Raw genomic sequence first — 20,745 nt, 5'->3', positions numbered from 1 at the left:
GTACATTTGGATAAGGAGAACACACACACAAATACACAAACAAGTGCAACAAAAGAAAACCGTGCAAAACACATTTTACATGCCTATAACTATACCATATTTAGTAAACACCCAACATCCATTCCAAAGCGTTTATAAGTGGTAAATAATGTTAGAGAACTGAAGTCCATTATTATTATTAATATAATAAATGAAAATATACTGTGCAGTGATGGTTTCCCTAACTCTGAGTGTGTAGAGAACCAGGGGTCCTTGAAGGCACCGGTTGACTGACATCCCCGCAGTCTAATCCACACAGTGAGGATGCACAGCAGCGGTGAAATGTGTCGAATCAATATCGGCTAACTACTTCTCTCGGCTGTGATTGACAAAACCCCGCTAACACTTTGTTCCTCCAGCCTCTACAGACCGTGTTTAAACCAAAAACCGTCGGGTACACATTTAACCCACACCGGGACTTCGCAGACGTTACGTCGGGACAATGGAATCTCATGTCCTCCCGGACAGTATCCGCCCTCAGCGGCTGCAGCCAGGCATCGGATTCGGTTCAGCACCGACCGGGACCCTCCGCTCCTCTCTCCGGCCCGGGGTGACGGTCCCCATCGCGCCTCTGCTGCCCTCCCCGGCCTCTCTGTCCGCTTCGTCCGGGCCTCCTCCGCCGCCGCCTCCGCTGCAGCTCCACAGCCTCTACGGCGGGCTTGGAGCGGGGCCGTGGCCGGGGGCAGGGCACTGTAACCCGGGGAACCCGGCGGTGCTGAAGGAGGCGGTGGAGGCGGTGGTCCGCAGCTTCGCTAAGCACACTCAGGGCTACGGCAGAGGTAACATCCTGCGATGATAGCGTTCTGTTAAATGTGGCGAAAAGGGTGTTAACATGTGGCATACAGGCAGAGGTGCGAGAAGTACTCAGATCTTCTACTTAAGTAGAAGTAGAAGTACCAGAGTGTTGGAATACTCTGTCACAAGTAAAAATCCTACATTCAAAATGTTACTCAAGTAAATGTTCAAAAGTATGAGCATCAAAATATACTTAAAGTACCCAAAGTACTCATTATGCAAACTGGCCCGTTTCAGAATAATATATGATATGTTTTGATCATAATTACTGATGCATTAAAGTGATATCAAAGCTGGTAAAGGTGCAGCTAGTTTTAATGACTTATACTGCAGGAAAGCTTGTGAATTTTACTCAAGGTTTACCTAACGTCTAAATTAAGGGTTGATTGTATTTCACATCATTAATCAAAATCTGCAAAGTAACTAATGGTATTAAATAAATGAAGTGGAGTAAAAGTTAATTACATCTGTAGTGGGGTAGAAGTAAAGCAAAATAATCTAAAAATTGTACTTAAGTACAGTACTTGAGTTAACGTACTGAGTTACTTTGACCACTGTCAACTATACTGACATTATAATGTTTTTACTTATAGGTTTGACCTTGTTCTTTTGGGATGCAATGTCACCATAATGTTTGTTTTTTGTATTAAAGTTTTCCTGTTATATTTAGATAGCTATAACATTGGCTTCTATCCTTTCATTAAAGGATTAAGACATAGCCGCAGGGGGTTACATGTAAAGGCAATAAGCTTTAATACCTTTACATTAGGCTAATTAAATGTAATATGTTTTTAAATTGGATACGTTTCAATACTGTCTTGTAATGTAAACAGTAAAAAATACTAACAACAAAGGGAAGGCAGGGACTTCACTTCATATCAGTATATGTAGAGGGTGAATTTAGGTTATTCACTTCTTTATTGAGTCAAATAGATTTTATCCATATATTTATTATCAAATATATGTTTGTGGATTATCTAGACTGTACCTCTCAGTAAGCTTTGCCTGTGGTATGAAATTTGCACAACTGTTAACTTAAAAAAAAAAAGCAAAAATTACGAGTTATAGTTTATTTGTGCTCATATCTGTTTATCACAGTTTACCTACCGTTGTAAAACATGTTATTCAGCACTATAGCACACTGGAAAGCCCTATGTATAAGACATTACACAAAAGCTGCTGTCCTGTTGGCGGTGGAGTTAATACAAATGTTCCTCCCCGTTGCTAATAGGATTTATTTCCAAAAGATTGTCCCTCTGTGCTCCTGACTAACAGCCTCTTTCCTCCTCGATCCCATTTAGGCAGCTTAAACGCCTGCAAATTTGGCCGCACCATAAAGACTGTTGGTATTTTTGACTTAATGTTGCTCCAATTTTTGTATTAAATCTCGAGACAAAGGAGTTCTTGTTACAGGAAAACATTTGTTATATTTTGGCATTTGGAGATAATAATTTCCCCTACAGTGTACAGTAATTTAGGGTTTCTATATTTTTTGTGGCATAGTTATAATTTCGCAATTACCGGAGAATGAAAAGGCCTTTATTTGTCTTAAAACTATTAAAAGAGAGAGCACTTGAAAAGGTCAATTATTTACCGTAGCTTATATAATTGTTTTAATCTATTTATGTGTATTTTGACTTTTCCCTGTGATACATTTGTCAGTCACGTGCTGATTGAAATCCGACCACTGCCTCATTGTGGGTTTGAGTCTGGGCCAGCACCATTGTCACATGCCATCCTCCTCTATCTCTGAAGATTTCCTGTCTTTCTATCGTATCACTGCCCTGATCCCTGTAGAGGCTCGAAAATAACTTGGTTAGGGTCTGAATGATTTGTTTTCTTGAGTCTATTTCTGGTGGACTCTGGTTTATGGAAACTTATCTTATACAATTATATGAGTCATCATACATCTAGCACTAGCTTAGGTTCACTATTGGAATGATACATATGAGAAATGTCTTTGTTGTAAAAATAACGGTGAGCTACGTGCCTTGTTAATAACACTTAATTGGCTGTTCTCAATAGCAAATTGTTGTTTACATGTTGCACGTTTTTTCTTTGTATTGGCAAACAGCAAGAAAACTGTTTTTAGAGAGCACAGTATTTCCTTTTACACACAGTAAGAGCAGTAACTTTCTTGTTTGGATTGCAGTTTAGGGATTTATATATCAAATATCAGAACTGAGCTCTAAAACGCACTCATCAGTCTCCAGATTGAAGCAGCGAGAGCTCTGCAGCAAAGAGCTAAGAGAAACGAATGATGTTTGCTGCAATCACATCTCCCTGCAGATCCAAACACAAGTAATAATTTCCGACTCAGCCACAAATCCTTTACTGCCTTCTTTGTTGTTGTTTCCCTTTTGCAGGGCAGGGATGTAGCTTTGTCACATAAGCCTATAAAATGTAGAGTTGTAGGGAGGGACTCCTCTGAGGTGATACAGAGTTTCTTCTCATCAGCCACCACTTAATATTTCCAGGAAAAACCCTCCGGCATCCTTAAGATGACCTTTTCCCCCTCCCTTTCCTGTGTTTGTGTTTAGAGAAGATGTCACAGAGTACAGTTAGAAAATGTTGATTGACCACACTGTGACAACGATTTTCTCCCCCTCTTTTTGTTTGAATAAAATGTTTACTCATACTTTTGTACATTTGAATTGTACACAGCTGCCTTGTCAGGAAATGTAAAGAAATATAAATATTTGAAGTTCAGCAAACAACCAAAAACAGATTATAAATCATGGCATCATTTGCATCCAGCTAGAGAGTAACCTCAAAACTCAAAATAAAGAAAGAAACAGAAGCTTTTGCGAAGTTCACAATCATATCGTACCTTATCTCATTGCTAATACAAAAGCAATAGTAACAAGAGCCCATTAAAAAAAGTCTGTCTCTTTAAGTTGCGCTGTTATTTTCCCATTGATTACAAAGCCAATAACATATCTTGCCTATAATTGAGTGTGGGTGGCAGTTGTTTGAGCCAGCATCTGCCAATAAACGATACAGTAAATCAGCCTTTGGCTAGTCCATAGCTCCATGCTAGAGTGCCTCCATGATATAAAAACATGGTGGTCCTGTGATAAGTCAATGTTCAAAAATGGCAAGTTTGTCCGCAGGAATCATTTCCCAGTATGACTTCAGTTGTCAACAATCCCCAATAGTGAGTGTGTGTGTGTGTGTGTGTGTGTGTGTGTGTGTGTGTGTGTGTGTGTGTGTGTGTGTGTGTGTGTGTGTGTGTGTGTGTGTGTGTGTGTGTGTGTGTGTGTGTGTGTGTGTGTGTGTGTGTGTGTGTGTGTGTGTGTGTGTGTGTGTGTGTGTGTGTGTGTGTGTGTGTGATCTCCATCCTGTTTACAATCCTTCTTGCTCAAATCTGTTTTCCCTCCATTATATTTTGATACATTGAGACTACTTATTCTCATGTTTCCGGCTTGTGATGAGGTTTCTTTCATGTCTTTGCCCTGCAGTAAACGTGGTTGAAGCTCTGCAGGAGTTTTGGCAGATGAAGCTGACCAGAGGCGCCGACCTGCGTAACGGAGCTCTAGTTGTTTATGAAATGGTCCCATCCAGCAGCCCTCCTTATGTCTGCTATGTCAGTCTTCCCGGAGGCAGCTGCTTCGGAAGTTTCCAGGTACGCTGTGTTTAATCATCACATCATTTTTCTTTGATTTTAACAAAGTGCTTGTTGGTGTTTCGGAGAATCCTTCATAGAGTATGATTGTAACAAAAGTGGTCACTCAAATTTCATGTTAGTTACATGCTTAAAAATGTCCGACATGGACCACTGGAGGGCTCAGTTGGAGTTGGAAATATTAGGCAATTTTCTCCCATCTGTCTCTCCCTTTGAACACTGCATCTAAATTAAAATCACTCTGGGCCAAAACATATGTTGCAACCACAACACACCAAATATGGATACAATTTAAGACCACAGAACAGATAAAAAGTGTGTGTGCATACTGTGAACTCCACATAAACACTGGCTGGCATTGTCTTTTGGACTGCAAACCTTAAACAGTGATCATATCTGACCGCTAATCCATGTTTCCTTCCCCGTTTTGACAGTTCTGTCCCACCAAAGCCGAGGCACGACGCAGCGCTGCCAAGATCGCCCTGATGAACTCTGTTTTCAATGAACATCCCTCCCGACGCATCACAGACGACTTCATAGAGAAGAGCGTCAGTGAGGCGCTGGCGTCCTTCAATGCAAGTTATTCATAATAGATTACAGAGAGTTCTGCGCTCAAGTGTTTCACTGTCAGTGTAGTGCAGTATGTTGTGGGTATATGTGAAGGAAACTTTCAGGAAAAAAGATTAAAATGATGCATTAGTATTAGTTAATGTGTTACTGTTTTTTACCCTCGCACTGCCTCACTGCTTTTATATTTTATTTTAAAACTGTGACTACTTTGCACACTTAAGGATGTATATCATATGTTTTTAATTGTGTCAGTATTAGGTTAGTCCATTGCAGTGTATTCTGTATATTTTTTATATTGTTTGCGTTATAGATAATCTTTGGATATATATCTTTCTATTGTTAATATGTATAATTGATTCCCTGAAAACGTGATATTATTCAAAAAGTGACAAATATTACATCAACTTTTCTTCAAGGAACATCCGTCAGATGTCATAATTTGTTTTGACTTCATATCATCATAACTGTTGTTTGAGCAAACACAACTAGGTGACATTAACATAGTTGTTGTTGTTGTTTACAGGGAAACAGAGAAGAGGCCGACAACCCTAACACAGGAATTGGAGCATTTCGTTTCATGCTCGAGTCCAACAAAGGAAAATCCATGCTGGAGTTTCAGGTGTGCAAAATTCAAGAATGTTTGTCGTGTTAACATTTTCTGCCAGAGGATAGTTTGACGATAGAATTCCAAATAGCAGTGCGAAGGGTTTGAGCCTAGATGCCGTGTTAAGAGCTTTATATGTGTTAAGCTGGAATGTGCAAACAATATAACAAAGATAGAGACCGGATATATTAGTTTGTTTGCTTGTAGATCTATAGAGAGGGTAAACACTAGGGCTGTTTTCGACTAAAGATTTTCATAGTCGAATCTGATTCGTCAGATTTTGCCGTAGTCGACTGATAGTCGAACCTTTTTTTTTTTCAGATAGCAGCTAGATCTTTATATTTTTCCGTTTCAAACAAAAGAGCTCAAAAAACATGGTAGGTGTGAAACAAATACCTTTATTTATTTAAAGCCAGATGAACGAAACTGGGCATATTAAACATCAGAACAGTTCACATAAAATCGGAACAAAATGGCTTCAAAAACAACAATGTGCCAAAACATGCCTTTATCGCTCAGTTAAGAACCTATTTCTTGGCTCGGGATAAAATAAATAAATAATTAAATTTATCGCAACAGCCTGGAACTAGTGCAAAATGACTTTACACTTCTTTCCAGCCCTGCCATTTAAGCTCCCATCGCCTGTCCATCTCCTCGGACAGCGTAGTCTTGATGATCTTTGTGGTTCGACTGTCTTTTTTTAATATTCATAAGCATGGGGACAGTGGCAGACAGGGATGCATTATTTTCTTGGGACAAAAGCTCTGTCAGAGTGATCATTGGTTTAAGAACAGCGACAATGTCCTCTGCTGTGCGCCACTGTGATGTGGATAGCTCCAGGTCACGATCGGACCGTTTGCTCACAATGTCATCTGTGAGCACGGCTGAAACTGGCCCCTTCTGTTCGATCAAGCGATCGAGCATCAAATAAACAGAGTTCCAACGGGTGACAACATCCTGCATCAGTTTATGCTGAGGAACATTCTGTTGTTTCTGTTTATCTTGAAGTGCTGTGGTGGCCTTTGCGCTTTTTTTGAAATGAGAAACCAAGCGCCTTGCAGCAGCAACAGTGCGGCAAATGGGGTCCTGCTTCAGAGCGCTGTTTATGCAGAGTTGTAATCAGTGGCGGCTGGTGGAGTTTTCTCCAGGGGGGGCTATAACTCCAAAATGTATAAAATAAATAAATAATTGGCATAGTATAAACAGATGTAGTATGAACAAATATACAGATGTGCTATATTACTATACAGATGGCCAATATACATATATAATATCTATCTATCCATCTATCTCTCTATCTATCTCTAGATATATCTCTATATCTATATATTTAAATAATATATATCATATATAACATGGACCATACACATACTTTATGACAGAAGGCTGTGATGTCAGCCCCGCCGCCAAATCCAGCTGCATTCAGCTCGGGGCGCAGGAGAGGTGCGCCCCAACATCGTCCTATCTCTTGTATTGAAGAGGAGCTACTGCGCATGTACAACTTTTAACGAGAGTCTATGGGCAAAGATTCCTGCGCCCCAGGGCGGAAATACGTCACCAATCAGACAATGTCAACGAACGAAACAACTTTACTCATCATTAACTATGAAATATTGTGGCCCCTGCAGCACACCCCTTTCATATTTCCCCAGGAGGGCTGCTGGACCAACTGGTTGGTGCACGCAACCATGTTTGCTGCATTGTCATGCACCACAGAAACGATCTTGGTACTTGGAATGTCCCACTCGCAAATTATCTCCGTCAGTTCTCCTGCAATGTGATCGGCTGTGTGACTGTCCTCCATTTTTTGTTTCTAAAACAAAACTCTCCAGTCGCCAGTCTCCAGTGATGAAATGTGATGTGACTGTGAGATAAGCCTCCATCTGAAGCGAGGTCCAGATATCAGTTGTGAAACTGACAGCTTCACAGTCCTGTATTGCCCTGTATATCTCTGACCGTGTCGATAGATATTTTGTGTGCACGATATCCATCACCGTAGCTCTTGTAGGGACGGTGTAGCTTGGCTCAAGTGTGCGCAAGAGTTCTTTAAATCCCCCACCCTCATCAATGCGCACAGGCCTCATATCAAGTGCCACAAACTCTGCAATCTTTTCAGTAATTTCCCTTTTTCTCTTCTCTGAAAGTGGTGGTCTCAAATCAAGTTTTTTTTGCGTTAATCTCGGGGCCGCCGCTGATGCAGACGTGCCGGCTGAGTTGTCGTCATGACACTGCGGGTGTAACTGTAAATGATAGAATAATATAACAATAATATTTTAATGCCTGTATTGATAAAAGAGTGGTAGAACTGTTTGTTTGTTTGTAAAGTTAGCAAGCCTTACCCGCTTCAAATGATATGTCATGTTGGTTGTCGTCGTGTGATATGCAAGAACCTGTTCACACAACTTACACTTCACTTTCTCCGGGTCATCTTTAACCTTTTCAAAACAGTTCCACACTTTTGATGTCTTTTTAGTAGCCATTGTGAGCCAATAAATCCGTAAACACTAACGGTCCTGTGTGCTGCTCACCTGCGTTCATTTGGATTGCGCAACTGCAGTGGGTGTGATTTATTAATACCGTCATAAGCTAAGACTACCATTTAAACGAACACATCATTGGAACTCTTTATACACATAAAATAGACAGATTTTGCATTAAAATAGGCTTTTATATAACAAAAAAATGACATTCTATGTAACAATTAATGCTCGGCAGCCGCGGGCACCACATATAGTCAGAATGGTATGGTCTTTGTTGTATAACAACATTTTACGAAGATTCGACTACGAGGTTCATAGTCGAATCAGACCTCTCCGAATCGAATCGTCGAATAGTCGAATATTGGGAGGTCAGTCCTAGTAAACACAGCAGTTTGAGCCGACATGTGACCACTTTCTATTTGAACACAGAGCTTGAAGCCAGAACATCTCCACCCTATGTCTAATTGGTAAAAGGAAATCTGAAGGAAGCATTACTGTTTTGCAACACTGAATTGCTACACATTTAGTCTCTTGAGGCTAGTTTCCTTCCTGATTCCTGCAGTTTTAAATGTGTTTCAGGAGCTGATGACTGTGTTCCAGCTGCTGCACTGGAATGGGAGTCTGAAAGCCATGAGAGAACGACAGTGTTCCCGACAGGTACCATTTTTAATCCCACATGGGTTCAATTATCCAATCGCAGACGTGGTGTTCATCACGTTTTATTTGGTCTTCTAAACAAACAACCTCTGTGTCCCTTCTTTCCGTCATTGCATGACTGAAGCAGAGGAAATTAAATTAAATAGATAATTTCTCCCTAAACCTCTTGGTTAATGCAGATGATTTGTGAATTATAGAAGCAAGAAATTGTTTTTAACTTTCTTGATACCAGGTCTGATATCTTAACTCAGAGTCTGCTGATATCGAGTACAGGTCCAATGCTAATGCTCTCTTTTCAGCATATTTAAGGTAACATAACGCAAGCCAATTTGTACATTTACAGACAAGATGCTTAATAAAAAAGGTTCGGAGTTCTCAGAAAGCAGGACCAAGTATCATACATTAAGCTGTTTAAGGTTGGTTAAATACAGTGATTTGATTCATTCGAGAGATGTTCTGCCGAACTATTGAAATATTGTGATGTTATATTATGTCTGTATATCCAGTTGGGTAATTTGTCTTTTCGGCAACGGTCAAGGTTATACATATTTTTTAATGTGATGTAAAAACCAAGATTGCAGTTTAATGCTAGAAAATGTATGCAACTGATAGTAGAAACACAACGTTTTCAAGTTATTAAGAAAGCATATCAATCATGTCTGTCTGAATAAGATCAGTATCTTCTTATATAATTGGAAATACAATGCTTGCTTTACGCACAGGTAAAGATTTAATCAAGCCTGACTACTTTTTACATTGGAAGTCCACTTAGCTTTCTCTCTCTTATTCTATTTTAGGAAGTGCTGGCTCACTACTCCCACCGGGCTCTGGATGATGATATGCGCACTCAGATGGCTGCAGACTGGGTGAACCGGGAGCAGAGTGTGGCGAGCACTATTGCGCAGGAGGTGGCGTCGACGGAGCGAGAGCTGGAGGACGCGAGGCTGGCAGGCAGAGAACTGCGTTTTTACAAAGAGAAGAAGGACATCCTGATGATCGCTGTGGGTCAACTCAACGCAGCCAACACTGCCACGCTGCCCTCGCACTAAACCTGGCTCCATTGCGGAAAAACATGCCTTCACTCTCCTGGTAACAGTATTGATTACGTCATACATGTACAGGTGCTTTGTCTGACAGGGTTTGTATCTTGTCTTTTTAATACCATGAGGACCAGGTAATCAGGCCTTGATTTACAGAATGCTCAACCGTCCCTAAAACCAACACTTGCCATTATAGCCGTTGCCTTTTTGTGCCTGTGACAGGATAACAGTGCTTTAAAAAAGATACCTGTAAACTTGCTGGGCTTTCTCAACTGACTGGGGTTAACATGTTTTTTATTATTTCCTACTTTATTTACGTCAAAGTAGATAAAACACAGCCTGCCTTTCATCACTGAATGTACGGGACATAAGTTCATAGAAATGCATTGGTCTTAAAACCTTATTGGCAAGTACCATGTGTACTTTGATAATCAAAATATTTTTGAAACACAGGAAAACTGCAAGGGGATAAAAGATCCCAACTAACTATCAATATCGGCAGATAAAGGCTTTAAAAGGAAATATACTATAATGATACTTTTCCTCTGAAACAAAAGGCTAATATGTTTCATTAAAACAAATATGACTTGTCTGACATGTTGCCTTAGTTAAAGTAGTGTTCCTTATTATGCCCAGTCAATGTTATGCCGCATATGCCAGGCGGCCATCGCAACAACAGTAGGCATAATGATATGTAAATAATTCCACTACAGGAGAGGCTTAATGTTTCCTGCAATAAGACGGAATATGATGGATAAAAAATATGTGCATATCGGTTTCCACGTTTCCACTACATCAAATATCTGCAAATACAATATCGTACATCCCAAAACCTTTAAATACAAAAGTGTTTTCTGCCTGTTGTACAAAACAAAGTGTATATCTGTGGACCTTGAAATTAATTCAAGACAGCATTGAAGCACACTCATATAAGAATTTGTAGGTTTGTTTGTATTTCAGCATTTGTCTGATTGCTCAGGTTTTTGCAACAAAAAAAAATCAGATATTGAACCATCACCCTGTTTTTCTTTTTTTTTGTGGGCTTTTGACTATTTTAGTATTCATTGTGTGCTTGGTGACCATGACAGTAGCTGAATGTGTATTTTAGCGTGCTATCAGCTTAAGGATCTGCAAAGCGATGCTGTTTAACATTTAGACGACTGAACTGTTATTGTGATGCAGGTTGGCTTTGTTAAGTGCTTTGTTTAAAGAAATAAAACTGAGTTTAGTAGACTCAAAAGTAATTCAGGATCTCGCAGAATCAAAGAACAGTGTTGATTGGAGTCGAAATGTGAAGGCCAAAAAAACAAGTTGAGGGATCTTTTGTGTTTAGTGTAAGTCAATGGGCTAAAAACAGTGTACGTGACTCGCACTTATCAAATGTTTTCATGTTGAAGGACCTAATTTAGTTCATGCTGAATATGTTATATCTTCATATTTCTCCATGTATCTAAAATGTATTGAATACATAATACGGATAAAGTCATTTCGGTTGGCAGCCTTTTAAAGACCCCATGTAATGGAAGTTAGAGTTTAATGGATAAAGTGTTGCTCTTTTTGGATATAGTGTGTGCAGTGAGTTATGCAAGTTAAACAGCAGGAGCGCTCATTCTCACTGCTAAATGCTGGATTATCAACAGCAGAAACTGATTACACTAAATTTGGGGAGTCGGCAAATAAAAAACAAAGAAGCTGAGATGGAGTATGATCTAAGCCAGACTACATTTTATCACTTCGCTGCTGCGTCTCTTTTCCCTGAATAATTGTGCCTTTTTGAAATTGGTTGCACATAGTAGTTACACATGCTAAAAGCCTAAACGTTTCGTTTCCTTTAATGAGGTCTTTAAAGGGGGCAACACTCTGTTTTACAATGTTTTTTGTTATTTCATGTAAAGGTAAAGATTAAAAGCTATTTTACTGTTACTTATAGAAAATGTTTGGCATCTTGAGGAATGTGCTTATACCCTTGCTGAAATACAGTTACTCATTTCCTATTAGTCCATTTTAAATGTAAGGCTTCAGCTAGCAGACTATTAGCTTAACACAAAGGCTGATTATCTGAATTTGTACAGCATAGACGTGAATTTTGCCACCTGAATGGGAATAAGCACATTTCTGAAAAATGTTGAAATATTAATTGAATATGTTACATGACATAAGATTCTGAAGGATTTATCAAATCTTGCTACCTTTGGTATACACTTATAATCATTGTATATTGTTTGTTTGGTACTGCGCTTGCAAACATGTGTACAGCACAACCAGGAAGATGTTTCTGATTAAGTTTTGTCTCTGCAGCAATCCTCAGTAAATACTGAAAAGTTCAAATAGAGATTTGAACTGAAACAATGAACACTTAAACCTCACAATTCTGCAGCTTGAATCCCGTAAATCTTACATTTCCCTTTTCACTTTGGTTTTCTCCTGCTTACAGAATCTCATCTGCAAAGCTGACATATTTGAATGATCTTTTTACAGGAATGAGGCTCAAGATCTTAAATTGTGTGTTTATATTTTCTCCTGCATATTTCTTGTTTCTTAGATGCTTTTTTTGTTTGTGATTTTTGACTACAAGCCATTCATCTTGAGCTCTCTTCTTAGAAATGCCTATTATCTTTCTTTGTGATCATTATCAATGAATTCTTTTTTAAACAATATATTTTTGTTGGTATCCATTTTATAAAAAAACCTTGGTCTTTTTATCTTTTATGCATGTTGTGTTGATTGTTTGTTTTTAATGTTTCATATTCCATACAGTATTGTTTTATGAAAGTGTTTCTGAAGGCTCTTATTGTATGTATTTTCTATGAACATTTTGTATTCCATGTTTATACTTTTATTAGATTTATATAATGTAATAAAATGGCTCATACAGAAGTTTGTTAAAAGGTCTTGTTGCTTGTTTTCAAGTGTTTTGTACACAACTCGTCTACAGATATGTATTAGTAGTGGTTAATGGTGTGTGTAATTTACAACAAAGAAAAAGTAGCTTTTCAAACCTTTTAGAATAAAATGTACACGTTTTATAAAAAAATGTATAAATGATTCACACATGGGTCTTGGCTCTAAACGGGCTAAGAAGGAACAAGGTAGGAAATTGACTATCAAGGAATATGTCTTATTGTTTCAAGCAATATACATTGGTTCAATATTATGGCTGCATGAATTCCTGGTTCCTCTTTAAAAAATGTTTCAGGTCTTTGGAAATACAGATATACACACTTACTTCATGTAACTGATGTGTCAAAGATGGTATGGGGCTTATAGTCAAAGCTAATTTGCAGTCCTTGTGAACCTGAATCTGTTTTAAAAACCTCAATTCATAATAAAGAGCAGTACTTCACAGGATGGTTGTCAGTAGAAGTCATAAACAATAAGGCCTTCAATTGGCATTCACAACATTGCTCATTGTTGTAAATAATATAACTTAAAGATTATTTTAAAGTAATGCATAAATAGGGAGGGCTTTTACTTTATGAATTTTGGTATTCTATGTTATCACTTCCGCTCCCGGAAAGCACAGGCAGGAAGAGGCGGGGCTTAGTTTAGGACGCTTGCCTGGCGTTGCTCATTCAACATGGCAGCGGGACCAATTTCAGAAAGAAACCAAGGTAACTACATCTTTATTAATTGTGTTTCAGACTTTTCTTTGAGTCATATTTGAATATACATCTGATTTAAATTTTATACTGAGTGCCGGTTTAGCTCATAGTTAGTGGTAAACATCCGCCAGTCCATCACATGGAAGTGCTCATTTGTTAGCTTAGCTTGCTGCTGCTTTATCCATTCAATGAAGTTTAATAAACCCCTAATGTATTTCACGTGTTTGCTTTATAATAACGGGGCTGCAGTGTTGATTTTGTATTATTTGAAGTATAGCTGCTGCTGCTGTGAGTATTTTAGAAGCAGAGGTACATCCTGTTAGCTAGTAGCTAAAGTTAGCCTAGCAAGCTCACCATGTCGAGAAGCTAAACAAATGACTACACATTTTCTATATGAAAGATATTTTGAAACCGTGGATAAGTTAGAGATGTGTTCTGTGGAAAGTAATATTGTAATTACAGTTAAAATATAACACAACTGTTAGGATAGACAACTTATTGGTCTTAATTCAGTTGAAGCTGTCTATTAAAGGTATACGTATTTAAGGGTATTATTGGCTACTTTGCAGCCTTATAAAGGTGGCATCTATTTAACAGAATAACTTTTTCCCGCTGCTTAACTGTTCAATGGTTCTGTTGGCACTTCTATGTTCATCATTTGGCTCTTATTAAAGATATTTGGAAGCAACGTCATATAATAATATTGTAACTGATTGCTTATTTTTGTTTTGTTTAAAACAAGTTGATCTCATGTCCTCCAGCTGTAATCTCACAATAGTATGTTATAATCTTCTACAAATTACTTAAAGCCACATGCTTTCATTCAACGAATGTGCTCATATCTTGATATTTTTTCCTTTGGAAATCCATGTAAAGTTCTATGCCATTTTGGACATCTAGCAAATTTCCTTACTAAGTTTATTTAACTTGTTATTTATGTTTTCAGATGCCACTGTGTATGTCGGCGGCTTGGATGAGAAAGTATCCGAGCCGTTACTATGGGAGCTTTTCCTGCAGGCCGGTCCTGTTGTCAACACACACATGCCCAAAGACAGGGTGACTGGCCAACATCAAGGTGAGTAATAGCTAATATAAGCATGCAACATGTTACACAAGAAAAAAAGAACATGCATCTTTATGTATCCAGAAAAATGCATGTAGTAACCCTTTTTTCTCACCTCAGGTTATGGCTTTGTGGAGTTCCTTAGCGAAGAAGATGCTGACTATGCCATCAAAATCATGAATATGATAAAGCTCTATGGCAAACCCATTAGAGTTAATAAGGCCTCTGCACACAACAAAAACCTGGATGTTGGTGCCAACATCTTCATTGGTAATCTGGACCCTGAGATTGACGAGAAACTGCTCTACGACACATTCAGTGCCTTTGGCGTGATCCTACAGACGCCGAAGATCATGCGAGACCCAGACACCGGCAACTCCAAGGGTTATGCTTTCATCAATTTTGCGAGCTTTGACGCATCAGATGCTGCCATTGAGGCCATGAATGGCCAGTATCTCTGTAACAGGCCCATTACTGTGTCCTACGCCTTCAAGAAGGACTCCAAAGGAGAGCGACATGGCTCTGCCGCAGAGCGACTCCTGGCTGCACAAAACCCTCTCTCCCAAGCAGACAGGCCTCATCAGCTGTTTGCAGATGCTCCCCCACCAGCGAGTGCACCAACGCCGGTCCTCACTGCGATGGGGAGTGGGATGCCGATGCCAGGTATGATCAAAATACTGTTTACATGTAGGATGTTCTGTGGTTCGCATCTTTCCAATTTTACATTATTTAACAACAATTTTCCACTACTGTACATTATGAAATATCTCATTAATAGTAACTTCATTTTTTTAATGTCAGGCCATATACTCATAGAGAACCTTTTGTAGTTTAGTGTATTCATATGTATGATTTGACACGCAGGGAAGATGGCGTTTGTACTACTGGCCCTGTACTATACCTAATCACAACTATATAACATAAAACACAATGATTACACGACTACAATGTGTCAACAAACAAACAAACATGCATTCAGCCCAAGTTTTCACAGTCTATTAATTCAATCACTGCTTTTTAATGAGTTCAAAGTTCACTCTCTTTACTATATAGCTGTCTAGACATCTCCATCAAACAATTGTATTTAAGTTTCATCCAAAAGCTACATTTATACATAATTGCATTTGAACACATCATGATAATCAGCCTGAATAGAGCTTAAACCTATACAGTCCAGCTGTAACGTGTCATAATGTAAAGTCAATGGTACCTTGTAATGTTGACTTTGGCTGTCAGCTGTTTCTCTCCCACACCTCGGCATCCCTTCTATAGATAATGCATTTGGGAGGAAAAGTGATCTTCTCAGTGCTTATACAGTGTTCCTTATCCATTGCAGAGCATTTTTAAGTGAGCAACAGGAATACAAAAATCAATCTGACAAAACATAATCTCAAACCAGAACTGTAGAGTTAGTTAGGACATATTAATAGAAACGGCGCGCCCTCAGGTTGCATTCTGTTCAAAACTGTTACACTTCACTGAGATGCAATCTTACTCCCAGGAGAGACCTGAGCTTACATGGGGCCACCTACATGCAGACATTTAGTGACCACAGAATACAATTTTACAGCAGTGGGGCATCAGGCAGTGGTTATTGTCGGAACCCTGCCTTAGGCTTTCCACTTGCAATACCCCATCATATTCCATTTACAGCAGCTGCCTCTAATGAAACATTTTTTATCAAGTACTTAAATGCTGTAAGTGCTCTGAGAGCAGATAACAGGTTTCCTTACCAACAAAGAGATAAAATAGACCCAGTAGGAAGTGGAAGAGATGTGTCTTGAGTAAGTGATAATAACATCGATTTGATTTGATCTTGGATGATGGATGGAACTAAGAGTGAACATACCAGCTGACAAATGAGCCTCTTTAATGAAAGTTTAGCTCAGAGATGACCATATCATATTTAGACTCTGTGTATTAGTAGAATATAATATAATAACTTGTAAATACAACTTGTTTCTGTGCAGGCATGCCACCACCTGGTTTCCCTAATGTTCCTCCTCCTGGATCGATGCCTCCATCAATGCCCCCTTCGATGTCCATGCCTCCAAATGCAGGCGGACCAGGCCAACAGGGCGGTGGGCCTCCACCCGGACCACCACCCTTCCCTGGCAGCATGCATCCAGGTACTAGTTTGTCAAAGATTCAAATGTATCCACATTGGCTACACGTAGGGATATTAACAAGTGAGCTTTATGCAGGTGTTTTCAGGGTTGAAAAGTTCTTGAAGCTGCCTGTCAAAGGTTGTGATGAGTTGAGTTACACATGTTGACCCATGAACTTTTGTTGGTGCCATCACAAAACTTAATTGTGGATGTTGATAGCACAATACCATTTAGTTTAATTGGATTTTACTGATTTTAAATGCTTCAATAAAGTAAAGTGATATTTTCTAACTTTACCCTCTTGTTTATTTTATCCAAATTACTGATTAATATTTGTCGAAATTCTCAGTGTAAATATTTTCAGATTTAAAAACATCAGTGGTCAGCTCTACAATATCGTCCCTCTGTAACAAAGTCAAGGTGTTTGGTCGAAAATATTTAAATAATAGTTTTTATGTTATTGCCCTGCGTACTTGAAATGCTTTAAATTGACTTTGAGAACCCTGGTTTAACATTGAATAGATCTGTGTCCTTAACATAGTTTCTGGATGTTAACACGTTTTTTCAAAGACTAAGGAAGCGTTGAGCCTAAACCCTTTCTGCAACACAGGTATGCCTCAGATGCCCATGCCTCCTGGTCCTCCTGGCATGGTGCCTCCTCCTCCGGCTCCCCCAGGATCAAATCAGTCCCGGGCACCACTACCACCCGGCATGCCTCCTCCGCCCATGGGCATGCCACCCAGAACGCCATATGGACATCCCATGGGTAAGCACAGTGGCTACTCAAATATTTGTTATCAAATTAAAGTGTTTTCAGCTTGAAAATGAACATCTGTCAGCTGTAGCGTCAAAAACTCAAATAAAGAGCAACTGATAAGCGGATAACTTCACTCCTACTGGTCTGTTAAGCAGCAACATAGATTATTGATTTGGAGTATTGACACGAACCCACGTTGCCAAGACTACCATGACAATTAAGCTGTTATAGGCAGGTCTGCTATTGATCAACCAGATTTCTCTCTTGGTTGTCTTTGCGCAATCAATTTTTAAAAGAAGCCTTCACCATAGTCTGCATCTTGAACTGAAAAGAACGCCGGGCTATGATGAGAGAAATGTGGTAAAGTCTTTCGCCTTCTATAAAACACGCTCATATATTGGACAAGAGATGAAATTCATAGCACCTTTCGACATGCCTGAAAATTGATTTCATATAGATCAGGGCTGGAGACTTTATTAGATCTATCTCACACCGTGGCGTGCCGTGAGCTAGTTAGATGACTGTTCTTGCACAGTGCATGACCTTTTCAAACACGAGTTTAACACTGATCTGTAGGTGTGATAATGGAAAGACATGCTTTAATATTGGTTAGAGGGTTGCTGTGCAAATGATTGTATACCTGTACGATTTTATAAGCTATACTTCTGAGCTTGAATCAGTTGACAAAGTTTCTGCAATAGTCTGTGCTAAATCTGGTGGAATCACAAGCCGTATTTGAAGTGTGTGGTTGTTTTTTTTAAGAGAAACGTTTCCAAAAAGTTAGTAACACTTAAATGTGTGATTTAAAATTGAGGCTGGTAAGGAGGAAAAAAAGGAGCATGAAGTTACCGCCTGTCCTCCATACTATCAGTGTGCAACTATAGTCTGGCAGGTGTGTTGCTCAGGACCCAACGAAGTGCCGTGTCAATTGTGAAATTGTTCGTACTAGCAGTTCTGGGATATCTTATAAGGATTCAAACGGTTGGTTTTGAAAAATGTTTTGCCAAATGGGTCAAACTGTTCATTATCCATCGTAGTGCAAAACCTCTGTGTTTGATGATGCTGAACTGTTGTTAACTGGTTACCTTTGGCTTTGGCGAGAGGTTAGAAGTTGTGAGAAAATAGAGAATAAAAAATGTAGTTCTTTGATACAACGTGAGATTTATTTATTTACCTGATGATGATGATGATATTATGTGGAATATGGACTGCTATACGACCATAGTAACACACTGACCCTGTCCAACTGTTGCTGTGTGAAGATAAAACATCAATTGGTTGCTAGTGTTTAACCACAGACAATGATGAATTGCGTCCTTAGAGTCTGCTTCAGTAGCATATAAACAGAGATGAATATTTTAACATGTTATGACCCCCTCTCTTTTTCTCCCAGGTCACCCGGTGCCTCCAGGAATGAGAGGGCCTCCTCCCATGCCTCCACCAGGCTACGGTGCTGGCCTTCCTCCTCGCCCTCCTTTTGGCTTCCAGAGAGGACCTCCAATGCCTCCAAGGCCCCCTGGTGTCCCGCCCCGCGTTCCTATGAGAGCACCAATGCCCCCATAATCCATTCAAGGCTGCAGCAACGGGCTCTCATTTTGATTTTTTAATACCTCTTAAGATCTCAAGTTTGTAATAGTGAGAATAATTTAACCCGTGTTTGTATTTTCTTTGGGTCATTGTACAGATGAAGACCTTCAATGAATAAATTTTTTTAGTACACATTTTCAAAAGCTATTTTTCAACCCATGAATATGAAGGTTTTCGTCTGCATGGTTAATATCCTAGTCAAATGCTCCTTCATAGCAACCATTTTAACACATCACAGGGGTGATAATAGCATTGTTGTATGCCATGTGTCCCTGTCTGCTGGCTGGCATTTCCTTTCGTGACTCTTGAGGATACAAAAGTAATGTTGGGTTCCATTTGTAATTTATTATACTGCAAGTCAAAATGTCCGCTGTTATACAAGGCATGTAGGTTTACACATGTCTTTTGTCTTGGTTTGAAGAGCTGACACATGTGACACATATCATATGACTAATGTATGACATGTGTCAGTTTTGGTCTGACGGTGGTTATAAGGAAAGGTTAGGGGACAACCGTAAGTATTAGTAATAACGCTTTGCATAAAATTAATAATAAATGAAGTTGTCTTTCCATATTTTAGATAGATATATAAAATAATTAGGTGCCCATGTATCGACTACAATATCTCTTCATCCGAACACACAAGACGGCATTAAATCCAGATACTGAAAAAATAAGAAATGTGTCAGGAGGGTCAAGATGCTACGGGCGTTTACTGACCTCAACTTCTGGAGCTAACTAAAAAGAAAGAAGAGAATAAAAAATTAATTTTTGGCAACATGAAGAAAAACACAATTCAATAAAAACTAAGAAATGCATGGGCTGCTCAAAACATGTTAAGAGTTCAACATTATTCTATTAATAACCTTCTAAAATGAGCCGTTCTGCATGAAGAGCCTTTTGTACAAGTTCTACTATTTTACCTCTAGTTGATGCTGCTATATTAGTGGTATGGATGCAGTTTTGATTTTACATTATGTTGCCTTTCCTTTCCATCACTGGCTATTAGGACTGACTAGGCCCATCCAATATAAGTTAAACAAACTCAACAAATATTTTGACCAAGTTCAAGGGTTTTCTGATTTCAACTCTCACATGACCCTACACAACTTGTTGAATAGGATTGAGCATAACCAACTTTTTGCCCATAATGTAAAACTATCACTAGAAAAGAGACCTGTTACACCCCTTTTCTTATTATAAACCAAAGTCAAAAAGTCAAAATACTTTATCCTTAAACTTCCAGCTGAATCTAAATAAACAGTGGCATTTTAAGCCTCTACGTTTGGCTAATATTTGGTCTAGCTGCACATTGCACAGCCCAAGAAATGTGACTAACTAAAAATAAATATCTGACATCGAGAGACATTTTATTTGAATGGAAATGACATCAGACTGTCTGCGAGGAATGCTCGCGTTTCTCCACGAGCAGGTTTTCGTGCTGCAGAAAGGATCAAGAAAACGGCAAGTGGTTGGCATGGCAACAGGAGTCAGGTGTGCCTGCACGTGTGTGTTGTCTGTGCACACAATTTGATCTTCATGCGTACAGACAATCCTCTATTTGTAAAACAGATGCATGGAAATAAGGTGATAGGGCGCGCATGCGTGTCAGGGTACACATGCATATATTGTGTTTAAGATTGAACTAGTGTTTCCTATAGTGGTGTTACACACAAGCACATAAGATACAATGAAAACAATTGCACCATCTTAAAGGGACAATGGCTGGAGGAAGGTGAAGGAAATGTGCGCAGATTGTGTGCAGATATGTGCCAAACCCCTCCAGATATGAAGGCGTTAATGTGCTCGTAAAGGGTT

The 20,745-nt window shown here is 39.2% G+C and overlaps 2 protein-coding genes across 2 annotated transcripts; both read left to right on the top strand.

Moving 5' to 3' along the window:
- Window positions 1-239: 239 nt before the first annotated feature.
- Window positions 240-12,630, top strand: lix1l (limb and CNS expressed 1 like). The gene is made up of 6 exons (XM_063899917.1): window positions 240-818; window positions 4,296-4,459; window positions 4,894-5,034; window positions 5,553-5,648; window positions 8,693-8,770; window positions 9,568-12,630. Exons 1-6 carry the CDS (start codon window positions 482-484, stop codon window positions 9,817-9,819), a joined length of 1,068 nt encoding a protein of 355 aa, XP_063755987.1. The 5' UTR covers window positions 240-481; the 3' UTR covers window positions 9,820-12,630.
- A 675-nt stretch (window positions 12,631-13,305) lies between these two features.
- sf3b4 (splicing factor 3b, subunit 4) lies at window positions 13,306-19,061 on the top strand. Its single transcript, XM_063898526.1, has 6 exons — window positions 13,306-13,421; window positions 14,359-14,487; window positions 14,596-15,138; window positions 16,446-16,604; window positions 17,194-17,349; window positions 18,734-19,061. Exons 1-6 carry the CDS (start codon window positions 13,388-13,390, stop codon window positions 18,901-18,903), a joined length of 1,191 nt encoding a protein of 396 aa, XP_063754596.1. The 5' UTR covers window positions 13,306-13,387; the 3' UTR covers window positions 18,904-19,061.
- Window positions 19,062-20,745: the final 1,684 nt, after the last annotated feature.

Source organism: Eleginops maclovinus, chromosome 13 (genome assembly GCF_036324505.1).
Source record: "Eleginops maclovinus isolate JMC-PN-2008 ecotype Puerto Natales chromosome 13, JC_Emac_rtc_rv5, whole genome shotgun sequence".
NCBI lineage: Eukaryota > Metazoa > Chordata > Actinopteri > Perciformes > Eleginopidae > Eleginops > Eleginops maclovinus.
Note: the sequence above shows the minus strand (reverse complement) of the source record. Positions and strands in the feature narration are given on the sequence as shown.

What these genes read in the sequence shown, in the direction of transcription:
- lix1l (XM_063899917.1), top strand. Translation starts at nt 482, where the DNA reads ATGGAATCTCATGTCCTCCCGGACAGTATCCGCCCTCAGCGGCTGCAG. An exon ending in AATCCATGCTGGAGTTTCAG is followed by an intron (nt 5,649 to 8,692) that starts GTGTGCAAAATT and finishes AATGTGTTTCAG; the next exon opens with GAGCTGATGACTGTGTTCCA. An exon ending in AACGACAGTGTTCCCGACAG is followed by an intron (nt 8,771 to 9,567) that starts GTACCATTTTTA and finishes ATTCTATTTTAG; the next exon opens with GAAGTGCTGGCTCACTACTC.
- sf3b4 (XM_063898526.1), top strand. Translation starts at nt 13,388, where the DNA reads ATGGCAGCGGGACCAATTTCAGAAAGAAACCAAG. An exon ending in GGTGACTGGCCAACATCAAG is followed by an intron (nt 14,488 to 14,595) that starts GTGAGTAATAGC and finishes TTCTCACCTCAG; the next exon opens with GTTATGGCTTTGTGGAGTTC. An exon ending in GAGTGGGATGCCGATGCCAG is followed by an intron (nt 15,139 to 16,445) that starts GTATGATCAAAA and finishes GTTTCTGTGCAG; the next exon opens with GCATGCCACCACCTGGTTTC.